This window comes from Phoca vitulina, unplaced genomic scaffold (genome assembly GCF_004348235.1).
Source record: "Phoca vitulina isolate PV1807 unplaced genomic scaffold, GSC_HSeal_1.0 scaffold35, whole genome shotgun sequence".
Lineage (NCBI taxonomy): Eukaryota > Metazoa > Chordata > Mammalia > Carnivora > Phocidae > Phoca > Phoca vitulina.
This window is the reverse complement of record NW_022589738.1, coordinates 18,678,963-18,705,838: the sequence shown is the minus strand read 5'-3', so window position 1 is coordinate 18,705,838 and position 26,876 is coordinate 18,678,963. Positions and strand designations below refer to the sequence as shown.

Here is a 26,876-nt window from a genome sequence, read left to right as displayed (position 1 = left end):
CAAAGTCAATTCAGTCTTCAAAAATTTTGCAGTGCTATTTTGACTTGCCCCACAAGTGTTTTATCCAGTGGCTAGTTTCAGATCTGGGTGGTGATCTGTTTCTTAGTTCGGTTTTCACAGTCTTTGGTATGCTGTTTAGGATAAGATCCACATGCAGGTTAGGGTGAACTTAGGAGCTCATAAACTCTATAGGGTTGTTTTCCCAAGTTGCTCCCTCTCCAAAATCTTGCTGGGACTTTGCAGTTCCTTGGAGTTCCTCTTTTCAATCCTTTGGCAAGAAATCTGAGTCTTTATTTACTTCTCTCTGGCATGCACTTCCTGCAACTTCACCCATGGCTTGGCTCCAGAGCCAAGCAGCAGGATGAAGGAGAGAGAGAGAAAAAGGTGTATCAATGGGCATTTGCCTCCACTGACTTGGGACCATGGTTATTCCAAACCAGAGAGGAAGGTTTCCCCCTCCCTCAACATTTTAGTTACTTTGGCAGCACTGCTCCCTCCATTGTCACTGTTGACTCAGCCACAATGGGGGATTGCCTATTGGCAAGGGTGTGAGAGAATGGAAAAAAGAAAAATTGGTGTACTTCCCTACTCTCTCTGAACATTAGGAGGTCTATTTTCTGCTCTTCTTGGTGCTCCCTCTGTCCATGTCAATGTCCCCTTCTGGGCTTGGACTGCCTTTAGTTCAGTCCAGTGGCTACTGGAGGGAAAAAATTATAAACTCACTGCCTGTTGTTTTACTTCAAATTCTGGTGCTCTGCCTCAATTTACCTGGTACAATTGATATTTTTAGAGTCCTCAAATAACTGATCCCCGCATCCTGTTCAGTGGGAGAGAATGGGTTGAGTGTGATTATTCTGTGTTAACTGGAATCAGAACCCCTGTATTGCATAGGTTAGTTTTCATATATAAGCATGTATAGATAATTGAGCATTTTCTTTGGTGTAGATTTGTGAATACTTGGGACAAATCTTCTCATACTCTACCTGAGGCAATCTCTTTATAGCATAAATATTCTTCTGGTTATCTACTGTTATGGAAGAAATCACAGTTAAACTTAGTAGCTTAAAACAACATAAATCATTGTGTGGTCATCACATAGATTCAGGCATTGATTAGGCTCAGCTAGGTGGTTCTTCCTTGGGAGTCTCTCATACGCTTACCATAAGATGGTGGCTGGGAATAAAATAATTTGAAGGCTCACTCATTCAGGTGTGGGGTATTTGGGCTAGGAACACTAAAAAAAGCTGTCGCTCCTGTGGTGTTTGTCTCGATGGCTATGTTGTCTCTCCGTGGTTTCTCCAGCAATGGCAGCTTCAAGGTAGATCAATTTCTTTTTAAAAAATTTCCAGCTTTGGGGCACCTGGGTGGCTCAGATGGTTAAGCGTCTGCCTTCGGCTCAGGTCATGGTCCCGGGGTCCTGGGATCGAGCCCCACATTGGGCTCCCTGCTCGGCGGGAAGCCTGCTTCTCCCTCTCCCTCTCCTCCTGCTTGTGTTCCCTCTCTCACTGTGTATCTCTCTGTCAAATAAGTAAATAAAATCTTAAAAAAAATTTTCCAGCTTTATTGTGATATAATTGACATATAACATTGTGTAAGCTTAAGGTGTACAGCGTGTTGATTTGATATACTTACATTTTGGCGCTAGGACTACCACCTTAGCTTTAGCTAATACCTCCATCTTGTCACATAATTACTATTCCTCTCTTTGTGGTGACCACATATAAGATCTACACTCTTAGCAACTTTCAAATATATACTACAGAATTGTTACCTGTAATCGCAACACTGTGCATTAGATCCCCAGAATGTATTCATCTTATAACTGCAAGTTTGTATTCTTTGACTAACATATCCCATTTATCTCACCTCTCGGCTCTTGGTAACCAATATTCTACTGTTTCTACAAGTTCAGCTTTTTTAGATCCCACGTATAAGTGAGGTCATACATATTTGTCTTTCTCTGCCTGACTTATTTCACTGAGTTATGGGATCTCAAGATCCATCGATGCTGTTGCAAATGGCAGGATTTCCTTCTTTCTCATGGCTGAATATTCCATTGTGTGTGTATAGAGCTATATCTATATATCTCAATCTCTCTCTCTCTATATATATATATGTGCATCATATTTTCTTTATCTAGTTATCTATTGACAGACACTTGTTTCCCTATCTTGGCTATTGTGAATAATGCTGCAATAAACATAGGAATGAAGATATATATTTGAGATCCTGTTTTCACTTTCTTTGGATAAATACCCACAAGTAGAATCTCTGGATCATGTGGTAGTTCTATTTTTAATTTTCTGACGGACCTCCACACTGTTTTCCATAGTGGCGGTATCAATTTACATTCCCACCAACAGTGCATGAGGGTTCTCTTTTCTCCACAGGCTCGTCCACATTTGCTGTCTCTTGTCTTTTTGATGATAGCCTTTCTAACAGGTGTGATGTGATATCTCACTGTAGTCTAGATTTTTTTACATGGCAGCTCAGGGCTCCAAAATGAGTGGACAGCAAGAGTGTGAGAGTGAGTCAGGCAGGAACTAGATTGTCTTTTATGACCTGGTTTCACAAGTTTTGCAGTCTTTATTGCCACATTGTATTCTTTGAGGCAGTCACAAGGGTCCACTGAAGTTCAAGGGGAGAGGGAACACAGATACCACCCTTTGATGGGGGAGTGGCAAGTTCTGGAAGAGCAGGTGCAATTGGAAATACGGTTGTGGGCATTGTTTGAAAATATGATCTGCCGTAAGTACTAAGAAGTCTGCAGAGAGAAGTTCTGTCCTCGACTTACAGGAACCCAAGAGGGTGTAATATTAAATATAATGATCAGCGTAACCAGCTTTCAGCAAACGTGGATTTTAGTGTATCTCCAGAAACTAGATCATCTTCTTGTTGTTGTATAACTTTCTCTGTGACTATCCAGGTTTTTGGCATTTGCAATTTCATTGGGAACCTGCATGGAACTTCAAGATATATGGATTTTTGCAAGGGCTGGGGTACAGTCGGGACGAATTGGGAACAAGGTTAGCTAAAATCTTGAAGAGATTTCCCTGCTTTAAAGAAGGTACTAAGCAGCTTGGCAGAGTGTTCACCTAGAGGGGAACCAGGAAGGCTGCAGTGCTCCAAATATTCTTCCTACCTAATGCCATCCCTACCCTATTCTTATTACTCTTTACTCTTTTTAGTTAAGCTTAGCTTTCTTCAAGAAATTCTCTTAAAAATGCAAACTCCTCTGGGAGAGAAAACATGAATCGTTAATATGAATTTCAGAGCAGTTCAATAAACTTATGAGCACAGGGTTAAGCACTGGGAATTCAGTGATTGAGAATTCCGTCACTCCAGGGGTGCCTGGTTGGCTCAGTTAGGTAGAGCATGCAACTCTTGTTGTTGGCGTTATAGGTTCGAGCCCCATGTTGGGTGTAGAGATTACTTAAAAATAAAAACAAATCTTAAAAAAAAAAAAAAAAAAAAAAAAAAAAAAGAATCCGATCTCTTTTCTTCCTTGACCAGAGGAACAAGTTGGAATGAAAATTCTAGTTCCTGAGGAATTGTTCCAAGAGGCGTTATCCTCCAGAGTCCACTTTATAATTTTTTTCCAGAGCTGTCCTAAGAATCATCCAAAGACTCCCTGGGCTACCATAAGGTCAACATAAAAGGGCCACCAGGGTAATCTCCACCCTCACCCCGCGCTGCTCATCTAGCAGGAATGGCAAGTGTTCAGTTCCTTCTGGTTCAACCCTGTTCCCCAAGAGGGCTAGTTACACAGTCCAGAATAAGAAGTCAGTCTAGTCCCCAAGTGGTGAAGGAGCTATTTTAACGCTTGCACCCCATTCCAACCCGTTATCAGTCCTCACTTCGGGACAGACTTAGAGCAGAGGTTTGAATGAAGCCTGGTAGAGTCTGGGAGGCCCTGAAAGCTGGAAGGCACTGTGAGAGCTGTGGAAAGAGAGGTGGAGGCGGCAACGCTGCTTCGCGAATCTTCGCTTCCCCCAGGCCCCGCCCCCCGCCTCCCCTGCCCCCCCCGTTTTACTGGGCTCAGGACAGCCGCACACTGGCCTGAGATGGAACACTTCGCGGTGGCCCCAGAGACAGGATCCGAGATCCCCCAGCGCGCGAATCCAAGCTGACGCTCCTGCCAGGCACCGGCGACCTCTGGCGTCGCGATTAGGAAGCGGGCCCCGCGACCCCAGACGGCCCGGCCAGGTACGCCGGGACCCGGCGAGGAGCGCAGGCAGGCCCGGGGCTGACGGCCGCTCCCCCTGAGTCGGAGGGCCCCCGCCGCGTGGGCTTCGGCGGCCGGGAGCGCGGTCCGCACTGCGCCGCGCGGCTGGGGGCCGAACAGGTGCGCGGGCGGGGGGCGGTGCTTGGCGATCCTGCGCACTGCGCGCGCCCCTCCTCCACGCGGCTCCCGGCGCAGCCCCGGCCCGGCGCGCGCGGGGGGAGGAGCTGCGGCGGCAGCGGCCACCCGGGCAGGTCGGCGGCGCCGCGGGAACCCGCCGACGGCGCGGGCTGCTGGTCCCCCGCGCGCAGGAGGCGCGGGCGGCCCTGGGGACCATGGAGCCTGGTGACGCGGCGCGCCTCGGCCCGGGACGGGCGGCCCGGGCGCTGCCACCGCGGCTGCTGCTGCTGCCGCTGCTACCGCTGCTGCTGGGTCGGGGGCTGCGCGCCGCGGCCGCGGCCTCCTCTGGGGCGGCGGCCGAGGACAGCAGCGCCATGGAGGAGCTCGCCACGGAGAAGGAGGCGGAGGAGAGCCACCGGCAAGACAGCGTGAGCCTGCTCACCTTCATCCTGCTGCTCACGCTCACCATCCTCACCATCTGGCTCTTCAAGCACCGCCGGGTGCGCTTTCTGCACGAGACGGGGCTGGCCATGATCTATGGTGAGCACCCCCTACCGCGCCCACCACCCCGACACCCCTCCGGCCGCCCGGCCGCTGCGCTCCCCCGGACCCCGCCCCGCTCTGCGCTGCGCTCCCCCTTCACTTGCCAACGTGTTTCTTTTCCGTTTCCCGCTGCCGCGGGGTTGGTTCCCAAGGTCAACTGTCTGCATTTTCTGGCTTTCTCTTACCGTTAAAAAGAATTCCAGCCCATTTCGACGTTTCTTAATTGGGGAGCCAGGAAAATGAAAGGCACAGAGGTGGCCTGGTTCTGTCCGCCGGGTTCTGTTTTGCGCCCCCCCCACCCCCCCGCATCGCGCTTCCGCACCCGCCCCCCGTCCCCACCTCCGCCCTAGTTCAGCTCAACAGGGTCTGTGTGCCGCGGCGGGTGACTACCCTGGGGACCGCGTCACCCCAAGAAGCAGGCCACAGTGAGGGTGGGGGCGAGGGCTTAGGGTTTCTGGGCTTGGGTATGGGCGGCCGGGGCCTGATGGATGCCACACATCCATGGTCAACCTGGGTGAGCGCCCACTTCTGAGATCTATGTTCTCGGGTGTCTTGTTAATAAAGTCGGAGCCTGAAGCGCTGTGATAGGTGAGCGTGGTCCCGGATCCAGAGTGGTCCACCGCCGTGATCGGGCCTAGTCGGGTATATGGGCACGCCTCCCGCTCTTCTGTCCAGGTGGGACGTTATACCCGGGTACTTGGCTTCTCCAAGGGAAGAGGAGCTTTTGTGTTCTTCAGATTTTAACATGGACGTGACTTTGAAGATCCGTTTATAAGTGGATGAAGAGGAAAAGTAGTGAGTGGTTTTAACTCCGGAGTCAGCCGTTCTTTTGTTGTGAAGGGTGGGCTGATGCCACCTTCCTTTTCTGGATTTAATGACACACGCTGTGTTCCGCGCAGAGTGGTCAGCACAAATCTTCCGTTATTACATGGATGTCAGTTAGCTATAATCTGAATCATCCCTCTCGCCACACACCCCCCCTCCCATTATGACTCCAAAGTAGAAACAGGTATTCTCTTTTTGAATTGAATTCAGCGGAGTTAAGGCCCAGGTGGGCATCCTCATATGGGAAATAGATGAGCCCACCTCATGACTATTCCCAGTAGGGAACGTTTTACTTCATCACTTTTACTGGAGGGATCTCTCCATTCAATTTCCCTTCAGGGTTCCCTGATAAAGGATGGAAAGCAGAAACCTGAATCTTTAATGTGAAAATTACCCTTGGCCCTGGGCCTTGCTTCTCGGGTCTCTTGATCGGTGGTTGACAGCCCAGGCTCATGGCCTTCAAGGTTACAAAGTGCTGTCAGGATTCCTCTAGTTTTAAAGAGGTAGAGACCTAAACAGATCTGTCACTGAAACAGGACCAGGTCTAAGACTGAGTATGGTTATTGCAAATTACAGATGTGAATTCAAACTTTGGCCTCGATACCTGGCCACTCTTGAGCTCTGTGGTTTGTGTCGGTGGGTGACAAATGACTCATGCCAAGGCTGCAGGTAAGCTAGGAGGCCTACTGAGCAGCTAGCAGGGTAGGGAGTTGAAGCATGTTGTCATTTCAGGTGGCTGACTATGAGAGAATGCAAATGAAGACTACCCTTCTATGCCTATAGATAACCATGAAAATATTTTTATTTTATAGCCTCTAGATCCATTTCATTAAAGCACAGTGTGGAATACTTCTAGAAGGTAGACTGGACAGGCTCATAAATACACGTTCGAGCGCATGGAAAATGAAGATTTAAAAATATTTTTTTTCTGAGGGAGTACTCCATGTTCTTAGGAGCTCAGTCACCTTTATCTTAAGGCCTACAAACAGTAGTGGAATTTTCCTGTGCTGATTATGTACTTTTTAAACTCATCTCAATCTTTTAGTCATTGGGGCCCTGCTGCAGTGTACCGTGTCATTTTGTGGTACTGAAATCTGGTTTGATTGATGATTGTTCAGAAAAGGCAACATCATCTCATAACATTCTGTGTCATTTTCAGTTTTAGTGTTACTTTGAAATATACTAAGAAATTTAGTTTGTCAATATGCAATGTCCGAGGTTCTGCCAGATATTAATATTTTGATGTGAATATTTTGCCTGTAACTGTGAAAACAGTTCTCTGTCTCATGGATATCTAGTCTTCTGTTTTAGCGCACACACACCCTTCGTTTGAATTCTAATGTCATTTGATTAGCTATAATTATTCATTATTTCTTGGGGGCTATCAGGATAGGGATTCTGATTTTTAAAAATTCAGTATGAAAATCTTTGAACACTTAAGCGAATATAGTACAGATTTTCAGGACTTCTCTTTGTTAATAATAGTAAGAAAACAGATTTCATTTCTTGATATCAGTAGAGGAAGTGAGTAATTGTCCTGCTGCCTCTGAGTAATAAAGGACAAAAAGACCTAAGGAAACATTTGTTAAGTATCTGCTGGGTGTCGGGTGCCCAACTTAATTTCTGGAGGTAAACAATTTCATTTTTAAATGTTGGTAAGTTTTTATGAGTGAAGAGTTCAACTGCAAGTTTCAAAACTCTTTGAAATTTAAAAAAATGTTAATTTCTGCCCCTTTAAAAATATTTAAGTGGCGCTTCAATCTGCAAGGGAAAGCTTTAATATTTATAATAAGTTATGATAAGTAACTATATAGCCATATTAAAATAAATTGTGATTATATAAGTTTGCTGGTATAAAATATCTCTGGAAGGACAGTCAGTAGACTAGTAACATTGGCTTTTTTTTTTGCTGGAGAGGAACTAGGTGGGCTGTGACATGAGGTGGGAGGGAAACATCACCATATACCCTTCTGTGCTTTCCGATTTTTGAATTATGGAAGCCAAATTACCTCTTGGTGTGTCCTCGCCTCCATTCTGTGGCATTTGTGATGGCATTTTAAGATGCTCCTCAAATCCAGTTTGATGCCCACTTCTCCCCCATTTTAAACTATATTATGTTATCCATTTTCTGTGACCTTTCAACTGTTGATTGTACCCATGGAACTTCTGGAGCCCTGTGTCTGGAATGGAGACCAAACAGGAAAGGGGAAAGAGATTTTCCTTCCTTTCCCTTCGTCCTTTTTATTTCACTATCCCCGGCGAAGAGTTGGTGTTTTACTAGGAGTGACGCACACCGAGAGATCCCATCTTAAGCGCTTGCTTAGATGCAGAGGACCCAAGGACAGTAAGAGACACACTGTGAATGCTCAACATTTAAATGGCAAGGGACAGTTATAAGCACTCCTCCCTGACAACAGACCCAGGTAGCTGTAAGGGCCGGTGACCACAGACCAGACTCTCCTCCAGGGATGTTGAAAGCAGCGCCCCCCCCCCCCCCCCCCGCCCTGTGATGGGAGCTGCGCACAGCAGTGGACGGGGAGCTTACCTGGCAACCTGTTTCGTCAGGGCAGGGAGTTCCCAGCTGTCTGCCCCTGTACGTGACTAAGTGCCCTCCGAAAGTTCCTGGGCCCAGCAAATCTGTGCAGCAGAAATAGCAGGTGTTGGAGGCAGGGAAAGGTGGTATCAACGGACTGTGTCAGTTCACTGTGGTTCTCTCTCGTGTGTGCGCTAGTCCCACTTTCCCCGTACTGTTTTTGTGACAGCTGATACAGGTCCAAAATACCTCGCTTGGCCCTGGCAGCCCACCACCTGCTTCTCGCTTCCTCCACGCCTATCAGCTTTCCAAGTATGTGTTGGTCAGCCCCTCCGGGTCCCGCGGACTGTGGGCTCCTTGTTGCTTTGTCGGGGCTGAATTGCTAAACGCGGCCTGAGAGGGGGTTCACAGGGGAAATATGGCCCTTTGAAGTAGCATACAGTGAACATTTGGGCCTCTGTGTGAGCGAACATTTTGGAGCCACCCTATTAACCAAGGTTAATTGGGAGTCCTCTTTTTTGTTTTTTTAAGAGCCCCTCACTTTGGCCCCAGTTTGGGGCAGCTCGCTTTGGCACCACATCCCTTGGGTTCAGATGCTGGCTCTGTTACTTATAAAGCTGCATAACATTGGGTAAGCTCTCTGAGCCCCGCTTTCCTCTTTTCAAAAAACGGGGACAGTGTCACTCACCTCACAGGATTAGTGTATTATTGAGATGTTGTAAAGCTCAAGTGCAGTGACTGATAAACACTTGGTAAGTACTAGTTCTCATTCTCACTTTAGACTTTGTGATTCTTTGGCCAGCTTTGCTACTCGAGGCTCATTCAGTAAAGGTCTGCTGTAATTTAAAAATGCATCAGCATTCAGTTAGTGGGGATGAGCGGCACTGACTTTTTTTGGGGGGTGGGGTGGGGTGGGCTATTTGTTAATACCTAGAAAAAATTTACAACATACCTACCCTACTCTTTTAGCCAGCAGTCTCAATTCTTGGACTGTGTCCTTCAAAATACTTATACTAGCATGTTACATAGATGGCAATATTTGTTGTCCCAGAAGCAAGGGGCAATACTCAAGAAGGGACTGGTTAAGTTACAGCGCATTCCTGCCAAGGAATACTATGCAGCTGGTAAAAAAGAGGTGTGCAGCCACCCACACACGCCGTTGTGGGGAGAAACGACAAGGCGCAGAATAGTCTACATAGTATCATCTCATTTATTCTTTAAAAATTATGTAAAGTATGCACATAAACATGTGCGCACATTTATATATGATTTATGCTTCTCTGGAAGCAGATACAAACTTACTTAGCAGTGGTTATCCTGCTGTTGTAGAACCATTTGTTGCGAGAGTGGGAGGGGAGGTGTTACTTTTTTCCCTTTGTACTCTTCTGAATGGCTTGAAATTTCTATGACACACATTACTTTTGCAATGGAAACTTTGTTGAAAAATAAAGCAACTTTCATGTAGCAAAAAATACATTAAAACTAAGAGAACACAGGTGTTAGCACTTTCCTTGGATATTAAGATGTTCTTTTTAAAGGAATGTCTAGGCATAAAGAAAACTTGCAGTTATTTAAAAATAGTAAATGGAAGTAAAATGAATCTTAAAATGAGAAAGTGACATTTCCTGAAAGTGTTTCTTAGAACTTTCAGAAGGTAATCTTTTTGGAATGATGTTAAGTCGAAAATCACCATTTCACAACCCTCAGTGATGGAGACAAGGATTTTCAATGAATTCCAAAGCCGTAGGTGAGAGGTTGTTGGGGTACATGGTACTTAAACGGTGCCGAGGATCGCGCCACAGATCACTTGCCTCTCGCAGAGGAAAGAAGGTATCTTTATGGTGGAGAGGTCCAGCAGTCACCATCTTATATCCAAGTCCTCAAATTTATCCTTGCTCCTTGTGGAACTAACTATCTAGTAGTACATGCCTCCTGCTGAGATGCGGTAGGAAGCATATGGCTTCACCTATGTGGTATTCATCCTCCAGATGTTTTATTTGAATTGAATTGAGGTTTTAGGCACATCTTCCAGTTTACAGGAAATACAGGGGATAGAGAAACAAGCTATCAAATACCATGTGAAAACAATTAGACATATCCAAAACACAGGGTAACCTACAAGACCATCGTCCTGGTTTCTTCAAGAAGTCTGTCAAGGGAAACAAAAAGACAGGTTAAGTGTCTGTTATGGACTGAATTGTACCTCCCAAGATTCATTTGTTGAAGTCCTAATCCCTAAGGTGATGCTGTTTGGAAGTGGGGTTTGGGGGAGGTAATTAGGTTTAGATGAGCTCACGAGGGTGGAGCCTCTATGATGGGATTAGTGCCCCTCTAAGAAGAGGAAGAGACCAAAGCTCCCTGTCTCTCTGTCATGTGAGGATACAGGGAGAAGGCAGCCATCCACAAAGCTGGGAAGAGGGCTCTAATCAGACACTGAATCTGCCAGCACCTTGATCTTGAACTCCCCAGCCTCCAAAACCGTGAGAAATAAATGTTGGTTGTTTAAACCACCCAGTCTACGGTATTTTGTTCTAGCAGCCTGACCAGACTAAGCCAGTGTTCTAAGCTAATGGAGACCAAAGAAGCATACGCAGTCATAGCACAGGAAACTTGACTGGTTCCTGGTTCATGGAACTAAGCTATAAAATGTTTTGGGGACAATCAGGGATGTTTGAATACCGGCTTGATGTTAGATGACATCAGGGAATTACTGTTATTTTCCTTAGGTGAGATAATTGAGGTTATACAGGAGAATGTACATATTAATTGGAGTTGTAAGCTAAAGTATTCAGGGGTCAAACGTATGAGTCCTAACGCATGCAGCTTACTTTCAAAAAGTTCAGTCAAAAAAAAAAAAAAATACACACACCACGTATATCTAGGTGGTGGGTGAAAGGGTGTGCTCTTTATTCATCTTTCAACTTTTTCGTATGTTTTGAAAATTTTATTTATATAGAAGATTGGGGAAGATGTTAACCTCCCTGTTAACCTGTTAGCTGGTAACCTGTTAAACTTCCTCCCTGAAAGGACGTATACAACCTGTTATTCTCCTTAAATGCTGACATTGAGTAATGCTGTTTGACATTAGTTTATAGGAGCTGATGTGAGGCTTTCATGACTTGAGAATCAGTAACGCCTTCTTAATTTTAATTTTTTGGTTTGATTTTAAAGCTCACATATCTTTTGAAAAATTGCCTCTATTCCACTTGCAAGAGAATAGGTGTTAGGAGGCTTTTCTCTTTTGGTTAAAGCATGCTACTTGGCTTTTCATCAGTGTGGATATTTGTATTAAGGTAATGCTGGCTGTTAAAACAGACCAGCCCCAAATTTCAGTGGCCTAACATAAGAAAAGTTCATTTGTAACTCATGTCATGGGCCAGTGCAAGAGCCATGTGCTCACTCAGGGACCAGGTGCCTTCCATCCTGTGGCTTCCACATCCCTTAGGGCCTTGGACCCCTCCCTCCCCAGCCAGTGAATGAGGAAAGGAAAAGAGGATCACATGGGGAAGAGTTTGTGCTAAGCCTAAAAGTGTTGCACATCGCTTTGCCTGCTTCTGTTGGACAGAACTTGGTCATGAGGCCACATCTAACTGGAATGGAGGCAGGGAAATACAGTCTAGCTGGAGGCAGAGGAACAGGTTTGGAGAGCAGCTAAGCCGATCTCTGATGCAGTATTTGATGAATCCTTTGTCACACATAATCCAGAAAAGAGAAGTTGTGGGATTTGCATGCGGTTTTGTTGTTGTTCATGAGAAACTAAATTTTGTAAGTAATCCAGTTTGAGGACAGTATATTCATCTGGAGTTTGTGAAGTTGTTTCGATACACTTGTCAGCATCACCCGGGAGCTTGTTAGAACTAGCGGGTCTGGCCGCAGACTTAAGTATCTCGGAGTGGGACTCACAAATCTGTGTTTCAGTACATTAGCAGGTTTGTTTTTTTTTTTAAGATTTTATTTATTTATTTATTTATTTATTTATTTATTTATTTAGAGCGAGTATGAGCAGGGGGAGGGGCAAAGGGAGTGCTCCAGAGGGAATATGTAGCAGACTCTGTGCTGAGCACGGAGCCCGAGGTGGGGACTGATCTCACAATTCTGAGATCATGACCTGAGCCGAAATCAAGAGTCAGGTGCTTAACCGACTGAGCCACCCGGGTGCCCCTAGTAGGGTTGTGGTGTTTTTGTTTTTGTTTTTTAAGTTGAAATTTGAAACTCATTGCTGTAGAATATTTGTTTTCACCCTTTAAATATATTCACCATGTTGCTTGTAATTAAATAATTGTAGAAAAACAGCAACTGGTTTTTGAGTACCTGCTATGACAGCCAGGCACTGTGTTAAGTATTTTGCATACTTCAAGCCATTTAACCTTCACATCAAATGTATGAAGACTGTATCGTTGGTCCCATTTTGCCAAATGAAGAAATTGAAAGTTAGGTTTAGCAGCACATTTATTTAGGGCCATTATGTCTGAGATTGGTAAGTGGGAGTCTACTAAACGATGAGATCAATATGGTTCAGGATGTGTTTGGCCAGGAGAGAGCAGAATCTGAATCCTGCCCCTATGACCTGGTTCCAGGGGGTCTCCGAGGGAAATCTATGCCCAGAGTATAAGTTAAAGCAAAGTGTTCCTTTTTATTATTTGCTGGGGCTTTGGCTCCAAACTCCAATGTACCACTGCAAGGAGTGAGGCTGGCCAATTTGGAAGACTGGATTTTCCTACGCTACATTGGCCTCGGGCCCTTGGATCCAAGTAGAGCCAAAATACCTGTTTGTTTTCATCCCAAAGGTGTTATGCACTGATTGGTTGGGCCTCCCCTAATTCATATATTGAAATCCTAAGCCCTAGTGTGATAGTATTAGGAGCTATGGCCTTTGGGAAGTAATTATGTCATGAAGATGGAGCCCTCATGAATGAGATTCGTGCCCTGATAGAAGAGACCCAGAGAGCTCTCTTTCCACCATGTGTGTATGCAATGAGAAGTCAGCAATCTGCATCCCAGAAGGAGAACTTCCCTAGACCTGATCATTCTCCTACCCTGATCTTGCACTTTCAGCCTCCAGAACTGTGAGAAAAAGAAATGTCTGTGGTGTATAAGCCACCCAGTCTCTGGTACTTTGTTAGAGCTGGCCTGACCAAGACAATATGGCAGAAGGCTACCAGTTGTTACCGGGGAAAACCCAGAGAAACCATCAAAGGATGTTCAGAGTGGCTGTGCCAGGCCTTCTCAGGTGGGAGCAGGTGCTTAAAAGCTTTCTAATCTCTAGACGTCACTATCGCAGAGGTGGGGAGGCAGGTGGAGTTTGGCCTGTCGAGCTCCCAGGTTTCCCTGCTCTTCCTATGCTGGTTCTCCCAGGCATGTCATTGTCTCGATGTCGAGAGCGCTTCCGAAATCCATGAGAACATCAGCCTGAATGGCAGTGTAGGCAGGCATATCCATCTTTTGTTTACTGCTCTCTTCTGTCTCTAGAATAGTGCCAGACACATAGTAGGTGCCATGGAAATATTTGCTTAATGGATTCTATTTTGTCTAACAAAAATAAGGTGCTGGTAACACTGCTTAGCATTAAAGATCCTTCAAGTTCTCATGCCTCAGATTCACGCTGGCTGTGAAGTTTCTGAGAAGGAAAACTGTATGTGTGAAAACATCTGCCTGAATCACAGCAAGCTGTTTCAGGAAGGAGAACGAAGGGATAAGTGAGTATACGTTTGCAAAAAATTGTGTATTTAGCTGATAAGCCACATGGTGGTTTTTAAATTTTTTTATTGTGGCAAAATAATGTAGCAAAATTTTCCATTTTTACCATTTTTAACTGTACAATTCACTAGCATTAATGGCATTTGTAAAATTGTGTGACCATCACACCACTATTTCCAAAAAATTTTTTTTATCACTTCAAACTCTGTACCCATTAAAACAATAATGCCCCATTCCTTCCTCCCCCGACTCCCTGATACCCTCTAATCTACTTTCTGTCTCTACAAATTTGCCTATTCTAGATATTTCATAAGAGTATTCATACACTTTGAGTCCTGACTTATTTGAATCTGACTCTTTCACTTGGCACAACATTTTCAAGGTTCATCCGTGTCATTGCATGTATGTGAACTTCATTCCTTTCTATGGCTGAGTAATATTCCATTCCGCATTTTATTTATCCATTTATCAGTTCCTGGACACTTGGGTTGTTTCCACCTTTTGGCTATTATGAATAATGCTGCTGTGATACGCAAGTATCTGTTTGGGCCCCTGTTTTCAATTCTTTTGAGTATATACCTGGGAGTAAAATTGCTGGGTCATATGGTGATTCTATGTTTAACTTTCTCAGGAACTGCCAAACTATTTTCCACAGCAGCTGCAGTATTTTACATTCCCACCACAAGAGTTCCAGTCTCTCCACATCCTCTCCAATACTTGTTATTTTCTGTTGTTGTTTTTTGTATCCATCCTAGTACTTGTGAAGTGGTAGCTCATTATGGTTTTGGTTTTCATTTTCCTATTGACTAAGGATGTGGAGCATCTTTTCATGTGCTTATTGGCTGTTTGTACATCTTCTTTGGAGAAATGTTCATTCAGGTCGTCTGCCCATTTTTAAATTGGGTTGTCTCTTGTTGTTGTTGAGTTGTAGGAGTTCTTTATGTATTCTGGATGTTAATCTCTTATTAGATATATGATTTGTAAATACTTTCTCCTAGTTCATGTTGCCTTTTTACTCTATGATAGTGTCCTTTGATGCACAAAAGGCTTTAATTTTGATGAAGTTAACTTTATTTTTTTTTCTTTTGTTGCCTATGCTTTTGGTATCCTATCCAAGAAATCTTTGCAAATCCAATGCCATAAAGTTTTCTCTTTGTGTTTTCTTTGAAGAACTTTATAGTTTTAGCTCTTAAATTTGGGTTTTTGGTCTCTATTAATTTTTATATATGGTATAAGGTAAGGGTCCAAATTTATTTTTTTTTGTATGTGGATGTTCAGTTATACCAGCACCATTTGTTGAAGAAACTGTCCCTTCCTCATTGAATGGTTTTGGCACCCTTGTCAAAAATCAGTAGACCATAGATATGAAGGCACATTTCTAGGCTCTCAATTCTATTCCATTGGTCTATATGTCTGTCCTTATACTAGTATCACACCGTTTTGATTATTGTAGCTTTGTAGTGAGTTTTGAAATTAGGAAGTGTGAGTCCTCCAACTTTGTTCTTTTTCAGGATTATTTTGGCTCTTTGAAGTTCCTTAATTTTCAATAAAAGTTTTAGGATGAGTTTTTTCATTTCTGCCATTGAGATTTTTTTTAAAGATTTTATTTATTTGAGAGAGACAGAAAGTGAGAGAGAGAGAGAGAGAGAGAGAGAGCACAAGCAGGGTGAAGGGAAGAGGGAGAAGCTGAGCAGGGAGCCCCACGTGGGACTCAATCCTGGGACTCCGGGATCATGACCTGAGCCAAAGGCAGACGATTAACTGACTGAGCCACCCAGGCACCCTGCCATTGAGATTTTGATAGGGATTGCATTGAGTCTATATATTGCTTTGGGTAGTATTGTCATCTTAATGATTTTAAGTCTTCCGGTCCATGAACATGGATATCTTTTCATTTATTTAGGTCTTTAATTTCTTTCAGCAATGTTTTGTAGTTCAGTGTACAACTCTTGCACCTCCTTGGTTAAATTTATTTTCAAATATTCCTTTTTATGCTATTGTAAATGAAATTGTTTTCTTAAGTTCCTTTTCAGATTGTTCATTGCTAGTGTATAGAAATATGACTGATTTTTTTGGTGTTGATTTTGTATCCTGCAACTTTGTTGAATTTGTTTATTTTCTCTAACAGTTTTTTTGATTCTTTAGAGTTTTATATGTATAAGATCATGTCATCTGCAAATGCAGATAGTTTTACTTCTTCCTTTCTAATTTGGATGCCTTTTATTTCCCTTTCTTGCTTAATTGTTCTGGTTAGAACTTCCAGTCCTGTGTTGAATAGAAGTGATGAAAGTGGGCATCCTTGTCTTCATCCTGATCTGAGGGGAAAAGGTTTCAGTTTTTCACCATTGAGTATGATGTTAGATGTGGTTTTTTCACATATGGCCTTTATCACTTTGAGCAAGTTCCTTTTTTTTAAAAGATTTTATTTATTTGTCAGAGAGAGCATGCGTGCGCGTGTACAAGCTGGGGGAGGGGCAGGCAGAGGGAGAAGCAGGCTCCCCGCTGAGCAAGGAGCCCAAGGCGGGACTCAATCCCAGGACCCCAGGATCATGACCCAAGCCAAAGGCAGATGCTCAACAGACTGAGCCACCCAGGCATCCCTGAGGAAGTTCCTTTTTATATCTAGTTTACTGTTTTTTGGTTTTTTTTTTTATCATGACAAGGTATTCTTTTTGTCAAATGCTTTTTCTACATCAATTGAGGTGATTATGTGGGTTTTTTTCTTCATTCTGTTGATGTGGTATATTACACTGATTGACCTTCATATATTGAGCCACCTTGCATTCCTGGGATAAATTACATTTGATCATGGTGTATAATTCTTTTAAAGTGCTGCTGAATCTGGTTAGCCAGTATTTTGTGGAGGATTTTTGCATCTGTATTTATAAGGACTGTTGGTCTGTAGTTTTCTGTTCTTGTCGTGTATTTGGCCTTGATATCAGGGTAATGCTGGCTTTATAGAGTCAGGAAGTATTTGCTCTGCTTCAATTTTTTGGGAGAGTATGAGAAGGATTGTTGTTAGTTCTTCTTTAAATGTTTGGTAAAATTAACCAATAAAGCTATGTGGTCCTGGGCTTTTCTCTGTTGGGAAGTTTTTGATTACTGATTCACTCTCCTTATTGTTATAGGTCTATTCGGAATTTCTGTTTCTCCTTGAGTCAGTTTTGATAGTTTGTGCGTTTGTAGGAATGTGTGAATTTCACCCACGTTACCCAATTTGTTGGTGTACAGTTATTCATAGTATTCTCTTATAATCTTTTTAACTTCTGTAAAGTTGATAGTAATGTCCCCTTTTTCATTTCTGATGTTATTAATTTGAGTCTTCTTTCTTTTTTTCTTAGTTACCCTAGCTACAGTTTGTCAGTTTTGTTGATCTTTTCAAAGAACCAACTTTTGGTTTTGTTGATTTTTTTCTTCTGTTCTTTATTTTATTTATCTCCTCTCTAATCTTTTCATTTCCTTCCTTATTCTAGCTTTGGGTTTGGTTTGCTCTTCTTTTTTTTTTTAGGTTTCTTCAGGTATACAGTTAAGTTACTGATTTGAGATCTTCTTTTTTAATGTAGACACTTACAGCTAAGAATTTCTCTCTGAGCACTGTTTTTGCTGCATCTGATAACTTTTGGTACATTATGTTGTTTTCATTTTTCCCAAATTATTTTCTAATTTCCTTTATGATTTCTTCTTTGACTTATTGGTTAAGAGTGCATTGTTTAATTTCCACACATTTGTGAGTTTTCCAGTTTTCCTTCTGTTACTGATTTCTAGTTCATCCCATTGTGATTAGAAAAGACACTTTGTATATTTTTAGTCTCTTTAAATTTATTAGGACTTGTTTTGTGACCTAAGTTATGGTCTGTCCTGGAGAATGTTACATATGTACTTGAGAAGAATGTGTACTCTGCTCTTGGCGGGCAGAGTGCTCTGTATGTGTCTGTTTGGTCCAGTGGTTTATAGTATTCTTCAAGTCCTCTAGTTCTTTATTGATTTTCTGTCTGGTTTTTCTATATATTATTGATAGTTATTGAAGTTTCCACCTATTATTTTTTTTAAAGATTTTATTTATTTGACAGAGAGAGAGAGATAGCGAGAGCAGGAACACAAGCAGGGGGAGTAGGAGAGGGAGAAGCAGGCTTCCCGCTGAGCAGGGAGCCCGATGCAGGGCTCGATCCCAGGACCCTGAGGATCATGACCCGAGCCAAAGGCAGATGCTCAACGACTGAGCCACCCAGGCGCCCCTCCACCTATTATTATAGAACTATTTCTTCCTTTAGTTCTGTCAGATTTTGCTTCGTATATTTCAGGGGTCCATTTTTAGGTATGTATATGTTTATAATTGCTGTACCTTCTTGATGGATTGAACATTTTATCAATATGTATCTTTCTTTGTCCATTGTAATACTTTTTTAACTTAAAATCTATTTTGTCAGGTAATATAGCCACCCCACTTCCCTTGTGGTTGCTATTTGCATAGGCTATTTTTTTAACCATCTTTTTACTTTTAACCTCTTTGTGTCTTTGTATTTAAAGTGATTCTCTTGTAGACAGCATGTAGATGGTTCTTGTGTTTTTACCCATTCTGTCAATCTCTGACTTTTAATTGTAAAGCTGAATTTATTAACATTTAAAGTAATTACTAATAAGGCTGGACTCACTTCTGCCATGTTGCTATTTGCTTTCTATATGTCTTATGTGGTTTTTGTTCCTCAGTTTCTCCATTACTGCCTTTTTTGTATTTAGTTGATTTTTTATAGTGTATGGTTTTGATCCTCTTCTTTCCTTTTCTGTATATTGTTATTTTCTTGCTGGTTATCTTGGAGATTTCCCTTAACATGTTAAACTTTTAGTAATGTATTTTGAATAGTACCAACTTAGTTTCAGTAGTATACACACTCTGCTCCTATACATCTCTCTTCCTTTAGGGAAAGGAATAATATTGTTATTGTCAAAATTACATATTTATACATTGTCTGTTAACATAGATTTATAATTATTATCTGAAATTGCCTTTTTAATCATATAAAAAAAGAAGAGTTATAAACCAAAAGTTTTTTTACATTTACTTGTGTTACCAGTGTTCTTTATTTTTTCATATGGCTTCGAGTTACTGTCTGGTGTCATTCATGTCAGCCTGAAGTACTCCTTAAGCATTTCTTATAGGTCAGGTCTACTCATAAGGAACTCCATTAGCTTTTGTTTATCTGAAAATGTCTTAATTTCTCCTTCATTCTAGAAAAATAGCTTTTTACCAGGTACAAAATTCTTGGTTGACAATTTTTTTTTTCAACAGTTTAAATATGTTATTTCACTTTTCTTCTAACCTCCAAGGTTTCTGCTGAGAAATCAGATTTCATTTTCTTGAGGATCCCTTGTATGTGACAAGTCACTTCTCTTTGCTTCTTTCAAGATTTTCTTTGTCTTTACCTTTCAACAGTTCCATTATAGTGTGTCTCAGTGTGCATCTTTTGAGTTTATCCTGCTTGGAGATCGTTGAGCTTCTTGAATGTGTAGATTAATGCATTTTATCAAATTTGGGAAGTTTTCAGGCATTATTTCTTCAAATATTCTTTCCAATCCTTTCTCGATCTCTTCTTTTGGGACTTCCATAATGCATTATTGGTCCTCTTGTTGGTGTCCCACAGGTCCCTTAGGCTGTGTTCACTTTTCTTCATTATTTTTACTTTCTGCTCCTCAGACTTGATAATTGCAATTGTCCTATCTTCACATTTGCTAATTCTGTCTTCTGCCTGCTCAAATATGCCATTGAGCCCCTCTAGTCAGTTTTTTATTTCAATTATTGTACTTTTCAGCTCCAGAATTCTAATGCTTCCTTTTTATAATTTCTGTCTCCTTATTGTATTCTCATTTTGTTTCTACATCATTTTTCTGGTTTCCTTTATTTCATTGTTCATGGTTTCCTTAGCTCTTTAAGCATATTTCAGATAGTTGATTTAAAGTTTTATCTATTATGTCCAGTATCTCAGCCTTCTCAGGAAGGAGATTTTGCTTGGTTGCTGTAAACCTTTGGGTTTTTTCCAGAATTCTGGAAAAGTTGGTTCTGACAGTTTCTGCTTATTTTTTGATGTTTCTGTGAGGAACCGGAGTTTGTGGCTACCTACTCCATCATTTTGCTGACATTCCTCACCACACTGTGCTTCTAAGAAATTAGATTCTATATATTTTCAGAGACACTGTGATCTCTGGGGGAAAAACAGTGTTAAGTCTTGTGTTTTGTTAAATTTGTGTACCATGTTACTAAGAGAGTAAAAGTCCTGAAGTAGTCCTTTAAATTTTATTGTGGGCTCCTATCACATGCTTTTGCTAAGAAGCCAGAAAGAGAAAATTCTAATTAGGGTGTAAGTGATCATACATAGAGTTTAAGTTTATACTCAACAAATCTCTTCTTTACCCACCCCCAGCTACCTCTAAAACACATTTTGGGTAAAGACACATTTATCTCAAACTGTCTTGGGTTATTAAAAAAGTTGATTCACAGATAACTTTGTGTTGAGTGGAAAACTAAGTGTAGCAGAGACTCCAGGTACCTCCCAATAATCATTCTCCCTTTCATCTTTCTAACAGGACCATGAGTTTTAGCCCAGCATATTTCTATGCAATGAAAGCGCTGTATTTCCTGGCCTCTCTCATAGTTAGGTGTGGTCATATGACCAACTTCTGGCTGAAGACTGGAAGTGCTGTGTGGGATTTGTGCAAAGTATCTATAAAAGGAAGAGAATGTACCCTTCTTCTGCCACACCTTCTGTTTTCTTGAATGTGAATGTTATGGCTAGAGCTCCAGCAGCCGTATTGGATCCAGAGGTAACTTTGGGAATGGAAGACACTTCTAGCAATACAGTAAGATAGGTGGAGCTGGGATCTCTGAGAGCATAGAGCTGCCATGCTAGACTTGGACTGAATACTTCCAGACACCTTACAAGTGAGAGAGAAATAGGTGTTTGTTATTTGCTGCTGAATCTAATTGTAACTTTTACACCAGGCTCTGAGTTCCACTTGAAACTCGAGTGTGATATACGGGGCTGTTTTGCGGACCTGATGCGGATGTTCATGACTACAACGGATAAGACACTGCTTGGGATTCTAGAGGAGGCCAAAGAATAGGCAGTACAGGTCCAGAGAAAGGGTTTGAAGAAAGAGTTAAAATTTAAAGTATTATTTATATTTGGTAACTGCTTGGGCATCCAATGACTGCCCACACATTTGGTGATTTGCTAGAAAGACTCATGGGATTCAGAGATATATATAGTCAGAGCTATGATTTATTACAGTGAAGAATAAATGGCAGGATAAGCAAGGGAAAAAGATGTATTGGATGGAGTCTGGAAGACTCTAGATGTGGGCTTCCAAAGTTTTCTCTTAGAGGATTCGGGGTAGGGTTTCACAGAACAAGCTTCCTCCTCCAGCAGTTAAATACAGCTGCACGTGCACCGCGTTTCTGCCTAGGGAAGCTTGTTTAAGACTCCGACTTTTTTTAGTAAGGGCTGATCAGGACTCTTACTGAAATTTCTGACTCCCAGAAGGAAAGCGGGTGTTTGCCATAAATCACATTTGCAAAAACAACTTAGCCGGGCTGGTATGGCAGAATTCAGTGTCCTAGGCACACAAAACAACCTTATCAATTGACATCGGGAGTATTCTACGCACCAAGTTCAAACGGGCTATTGCAAGGATCAATCATGCAAGCTGGCCCTCCTAGAGATCACAGCATCAGGCCTATCATGTTAACCTTTTCCTGCAGAATAACATGTGGTGTCGAGTGACTGTAGCTTTTTGTGTTCCTGAGGTTTCTTTAGCTTCATCCACACTCTTTTATTTTTAAAATCATTAGTTTTTTAGATTTATTACTTTTGTGTGTGGATGTATGTGTAAATGTCTTTATTTCACCTTCATTTTGAAAGATGTTTTTGCTGGGTAGAGAATTCTAGATTCATTTTTTTGTTTGTTTGTTTTTCTCCTGTCTCCATTTCCTGCTCCATCATCTTTTTGCTTATATTGTTTCTGATGAGAGATGTGATGTCAGCTTTGTCTTTGTTCCTGTGTATGTAACACGTCTTTCTCCTCTGGTTACTTTTAAGATTTTCTGTTTATCACTGGTTTTGAGCAATTTGATTATAACGTACCTTGGTGTAGTTTTCTTTGTGTTTCATGCGCTTAGGATTCATTTGGTTTTTGGGGTGCATATTTTTATAGTTTTCATTAAGTTTGTAAAAATTTTGGCCATTATTTCTTCAAATTTTTTTTCCTATCCTTTTCCCCTTCAGGGGCTCCAGTTACCTGTATATTAGACCACTTCTAAGTTGTTACACAGCTCACTGGTGCCTTTTCATATTTTCAGATTATTTTTTTCCATGAGTTTCATTTTGGATGGTTCTTTTGCCATGGACTTAACTCATCTTTTTTTTCCCTGTAATATCTAATCTGCCATTAATTGCATCCAGTGTATTTTTTTTTTTAAAGATTTATTTATTTATTTGAGGGGGGAGAGGCAGAGGGAGAGAGAGTCTTAAGCAGATTTGGCCCTGAGTGCGGAGCCCGAGGCGGGGTTCAATCTCACGACCCTGAGATCATGACCTGAGCTGAAACCAAGAGTCGAGGCTTAACTGTGCCACCCAGGCACCCCCCCATCCACCATATTGTTCATCTTAGACATAGTTTTTATGCTCAGAAGTTCTTTCATATCTCTGCTTAACTTTTTGAACCTATGGAATATGTTACAATAATCGTTCTAATGCCCTTCCTTACCTGCTACTTCTAAAATTTGGGTCAGTTTCACTTGATTGATTGATTATCCTCCCAATTATGGGTTGCATTTTCCTGCCTCTTTGTATGTCTGCTAATCTTTAGCTGGATGCCAGACACTGTAAATTTTACCTTGTTAGATGCTGGACGTGTTTGTATTCCTAAAAATCATCTTGCACTTTGTTCCTAGATGCAGTTAACTTGACTTGAAAATACTTTGATCCGGGGCGCCTGGGTGGCTCAGTTGGTTGAGTGACTGCCTTCGGCTCGGGTCGTGATCTCGGGGTCCTGGGATCGAGCCCCGCATCGGGCTCCCTGCTGGGCGGGAAGCCTGCTTCTCCCTCTCTCACTCCCCCTGCTTCTGTTCCCTCTCTCGCTGTCTCTCTCTCTCTGTCAAATAAATAAATAAATAATCTTTAAAAAAAAATACTTTGATCCTTTGGAGTCTTGCTTTCATGATTTGTTAGGTAGGTCTGGAGCAGTGCTGGTTGGTTATTCCCATGACCGAGGCAAGACCATCCTGGTTATTCTACCCAAATGTCCTGTGAATTGTGAGTTTTTCCATTCTGGCTAGTGAGGACAGGTACTGTCCCTGTAGCCAGGTATCATTCTCCCTAATCCTTTCAGATTGTTCTTTCTCCTCATCTGCATATGCTGATCTCTCCTGAATACCTGAGGGAGAGACCCTCTGTAGATCTTCAGGATTCTCTATTTAGGTCTCCTTGCTGGTCCTCTGTCCCATGAACTCTAGCTGCCTTTGTATGTAGACTCTCAGCTTTGTCAATTTAGGGAGTTGGCTAGACTTTGTCCCAGTTTCCCCTTCCTGTTTTGTGGCTTAGAAACTCTGTTAAGGCAGTAAATTGAAGCAATCATAGCACTCACCCCATTTTTCCCCATCTCTCAGGGATCAGTTCTTCATTGCCTGATGTCTGGTGTCTTGAAAGCCATCATCTCATGTATTTCTTTGTTTTTGTTTCAGGCATGATGATAAACCCAGTCCCTGCTTCTCTGTCTTGTCTGGAAGTGGAAGCCTTCATTTCATAAAGGAGTTTTGGTCTTTGTTTTTTGTTTTGTTTTGTTTTGTTTTTTGGTCATTGTAACCCCCATTCACATACACTCTGTCTTTTGGTATTTATCTTTTTGCACTGTGGACTTTATATGTGTGTCTGTGTGTCTATGCAGTTACGTGTGTTTGTATACACACAGACACACATTTACAACAAGTCTACCATGAACTGTCCTAGTCTAGGAATATGTTGGCTTCTGTACATTTTTGCTGTTGAGAGAACGGGGGAAAGAAACAGTTGCATTCATTAGCAGAGTAGGCTGTGAATGAGTCCGAGTGATGCTCTTCAGTGGTATGAATGAGAGAATAGTCTCCTTTCAGTGGCAGTGTTCTGTGGAGTGTTTGTGATGGCACTGAAGAGAGACACCGTCAGGATGGTCATCTGTAGTGATTTTGATCCATTGTGGGGAAATCTGGTAAAGGGTGGAGCTCTGATGGCAAATGAAGTCTTCCCCGTCCACTCAGGAAAAAAGAGGCAAGTAGTTCAGTAGGGGGCAACTGTGAACCAAGGCATTGGAAGACCTGAAAAGCCAAACAGGGTGCACTGAAGCAACCTGGGGCTCAGCGACAGCAGGCAGCCACTGTCACCCCTAGGGCTGACACAGGGAGAAGGTAGCATTACAAGAGCCCAGGAATGAGGTCGCCTGGCAGGGACGGGAACTGCTGCCTGGTGAGACAGGGGACCGGGAGAGAGGGCTAACTGGTGGCAGCTTCAGCCATGGAGATCACGTGGCCATTACTTGAGAGGGGGCAGGGACTGAGGGGACAGAAGGAGAGAGGGAGAGAGCCCAAGCACATGCTCCTGCAGCAAAGAGATGGAGATACCCTGGCGTCTGTCCTCTCCCACTCCAGTCTCTCACCGTGCTGCCCATTGGACAAATCTCACTGGAAGCCACCTCGAAGGGGGCCTGGAACTGCAGTTTACTGGGGTTACCCCTTCCCTCCCCACCCTGTCCCCTGCCAATGTAGCAGAGCACGAAAGGGCAGAAAATGGATCTGAGGGCACAGAAGCCCGGGACTGGCATGGTGACCCTGGCTCAAATTAAAGGCCTATTCTGGTGTGCAGTGTATCTAATACCTGGATACGGCCCCGAAGGGAAGAGAAAAGCTGTGTGGTCAGGCTCAAAAGAACCACTATCCCTCTCAGCAGATGCTGGGGGGAAGGAAGCTAGGTGTTGAGGAACAGGCTGGATTTGCTGTGGTAATATATGCCTAAAGGATGGGATGATGTAATTATGATAAACAGTCGTTCACATTTGAAATGTTGAAGTATATGTGTTAAAAAAAAAAAAAAAAACCCACATCGACTATTTTGGAAGCTTACCTATCAGTGCCCTTTGTATAGTATAATTGACGTTATGATTTGACGTACATATTAATATTTGTAAGCAAGATGGTAGATATTTCTGTAACAATGTCTTTTTTTCATAGGGCCACCTTAACAGTGATACCCTAGGATATCTAAGCCCTTTTTTGATGAGTTCAGCCAGGGAAACTGCCTGTCAAGGGTGCTTATCTCTCTGAATCATGTTATTTAGTTTCGTAGCAGTATCTCTTCAATTTCTATAATTCAGGTAGTGTTTGGAAAATCCTAATTAGAGTTGGGTTTCTGTAAAAGAGGACATCTTTAGGGGAGTAGGTCACTTAAGCACCTGCTGTGTTCTCAGTCTCCTCCGCTGGTATAGAGGGCCTGATTGGGCCAGTGACATAAGGGCAAAGGTGTGATGCAGGTTTGAGCATTTTCCTCTACCTCAAAAGGCCAAATGGGCATCAAGTATTTATGTGTTACAAGAACATATAAGTTTATGAAAACAAGTTCTTTCTTTCATTGGAATTATAGCAAGTCAGGTAAGAAAATCAGTTATATCAAACTGATCAGAATCCTTGATTAGATATTAATACTATAGGAATTTCCCATCTCTCTATGTTTATCTGATTAATGAAACGTTCAGCAAATTGTTACTTAGTGCGTTGTAATTTGCTTGACATGGGTTTTTCAGTATTTCAAATACCTAATCTTTGTGGGAAAGGGCTGAATATAAGATACAAGTACACTTGAAAAATGATAAACAGCCTTCTGGTTTCACCTGCGAGATGCAGACCGTAGAGCTCCCATCCTTACAACAAGAAAAAAGCTGGACAAATTGCAAACCCGTGACTTCTCTTGAATGCAACAGAAAACAGATTTCAGGGCCTACAGCTAACCCCAAATCAGGAGACATACAGGAGCCGCTGTGGGGGATAATAGGGCTTGAGCATTTGCTTACCCAGGACAGACACTGCTGGATGTCATATAAGCCAATAAGATTTTTTTTAAAAGATTTTATTTCTTTATTTGAGAGATAACGAGAGAGAGAGAGCACAAGGAGGGGGGAGAGGGAGAAGCAGGCTCCCCGTGGCACCCAGGTGCCCCCTTATGATTTTCTTCATAACATTTTCTGTTCTCTAGTTTCCTTTGTTGTAAGAATACTGTATATAATGCGTATAACATACAAAATATGTGTTAGTCCGTAGTGGACTACATTATTAGTAAGGCTTCTGGTCAACAGTAGGCTATTACGTTTTGGGGGAGTCAGAGGTTATACCTGGATTTTTGACTGCAGCGGGGGTCGGTGCCCCAATGCCTGTGTTGTTCAAGCGTCAGCTGTTGAGGTGAAATAGCTGATAGCAGAAATGTTGACGCCACCACCATTTGCGAAACTCTAGAACACAGCCAGAAGAACTTAGAGAAGGGGAACTTACTGATGTAAATGAGCCAAGTGGTTGTGATGAAAAGTATGAAGGTTTCAGAGGAAGTGATGCCAGCAAAAAAGAGTTCCTCGGATTGAAGGACCATCTTAGAGATATTTCAAGACATTGAAAGTGCCTAGGATATAGTGCGGAAGCTGATCCTAACCTAGGAAGGAGTATGGCCATTTGCCATGGCATAGAAAAGATGCTTGCTCTGTATTGTAAGTTATAGGACAAGAAAAAGAAAGCAAGCACTGTTCAAACTACTCAATATGTATTTTTTTCACCAAAGAAATAGCTTTAGTTCTCAATATTTCTGATGTTTTACAGTGCACTGAATAAATATTAGTTTTACTATCTTTTCATTTTCTCTTTACATTTATAGC

General features: G+C 42.4%; 1 protein-coding gene across 2 annotated transcripts in view; it reads left to right on the top strand.

The window, feature by feature from the left end:
- Positions 1 to 4,517: 4,517 nt before the first annotated feature.
- SLC9A7 (solute carrier family 9 member A7) overlaps positions 4,518 to 26,876 on the top strand; it is a 132,008-nt gene continuing 109,649 nt past the window's right edge. Inside the window, exon 1 of one of the 2 annotated variants that reach the window (XM_032426452.1) lies at positions 4,518 to 4,882. In XM_032426452.1, the coding sequence (XP_032282343.1) occupies positions 4,558 to 4,882 (325 nt within the window). In that variant the 5' untranslated portion in view covers positions 4,518 to 4,557. The remainder of the gene's footprint in view (positions 4,883 to 26,876) is intronic. The other variant, XM_032426453.1, reaches the window with a different exon arrangement.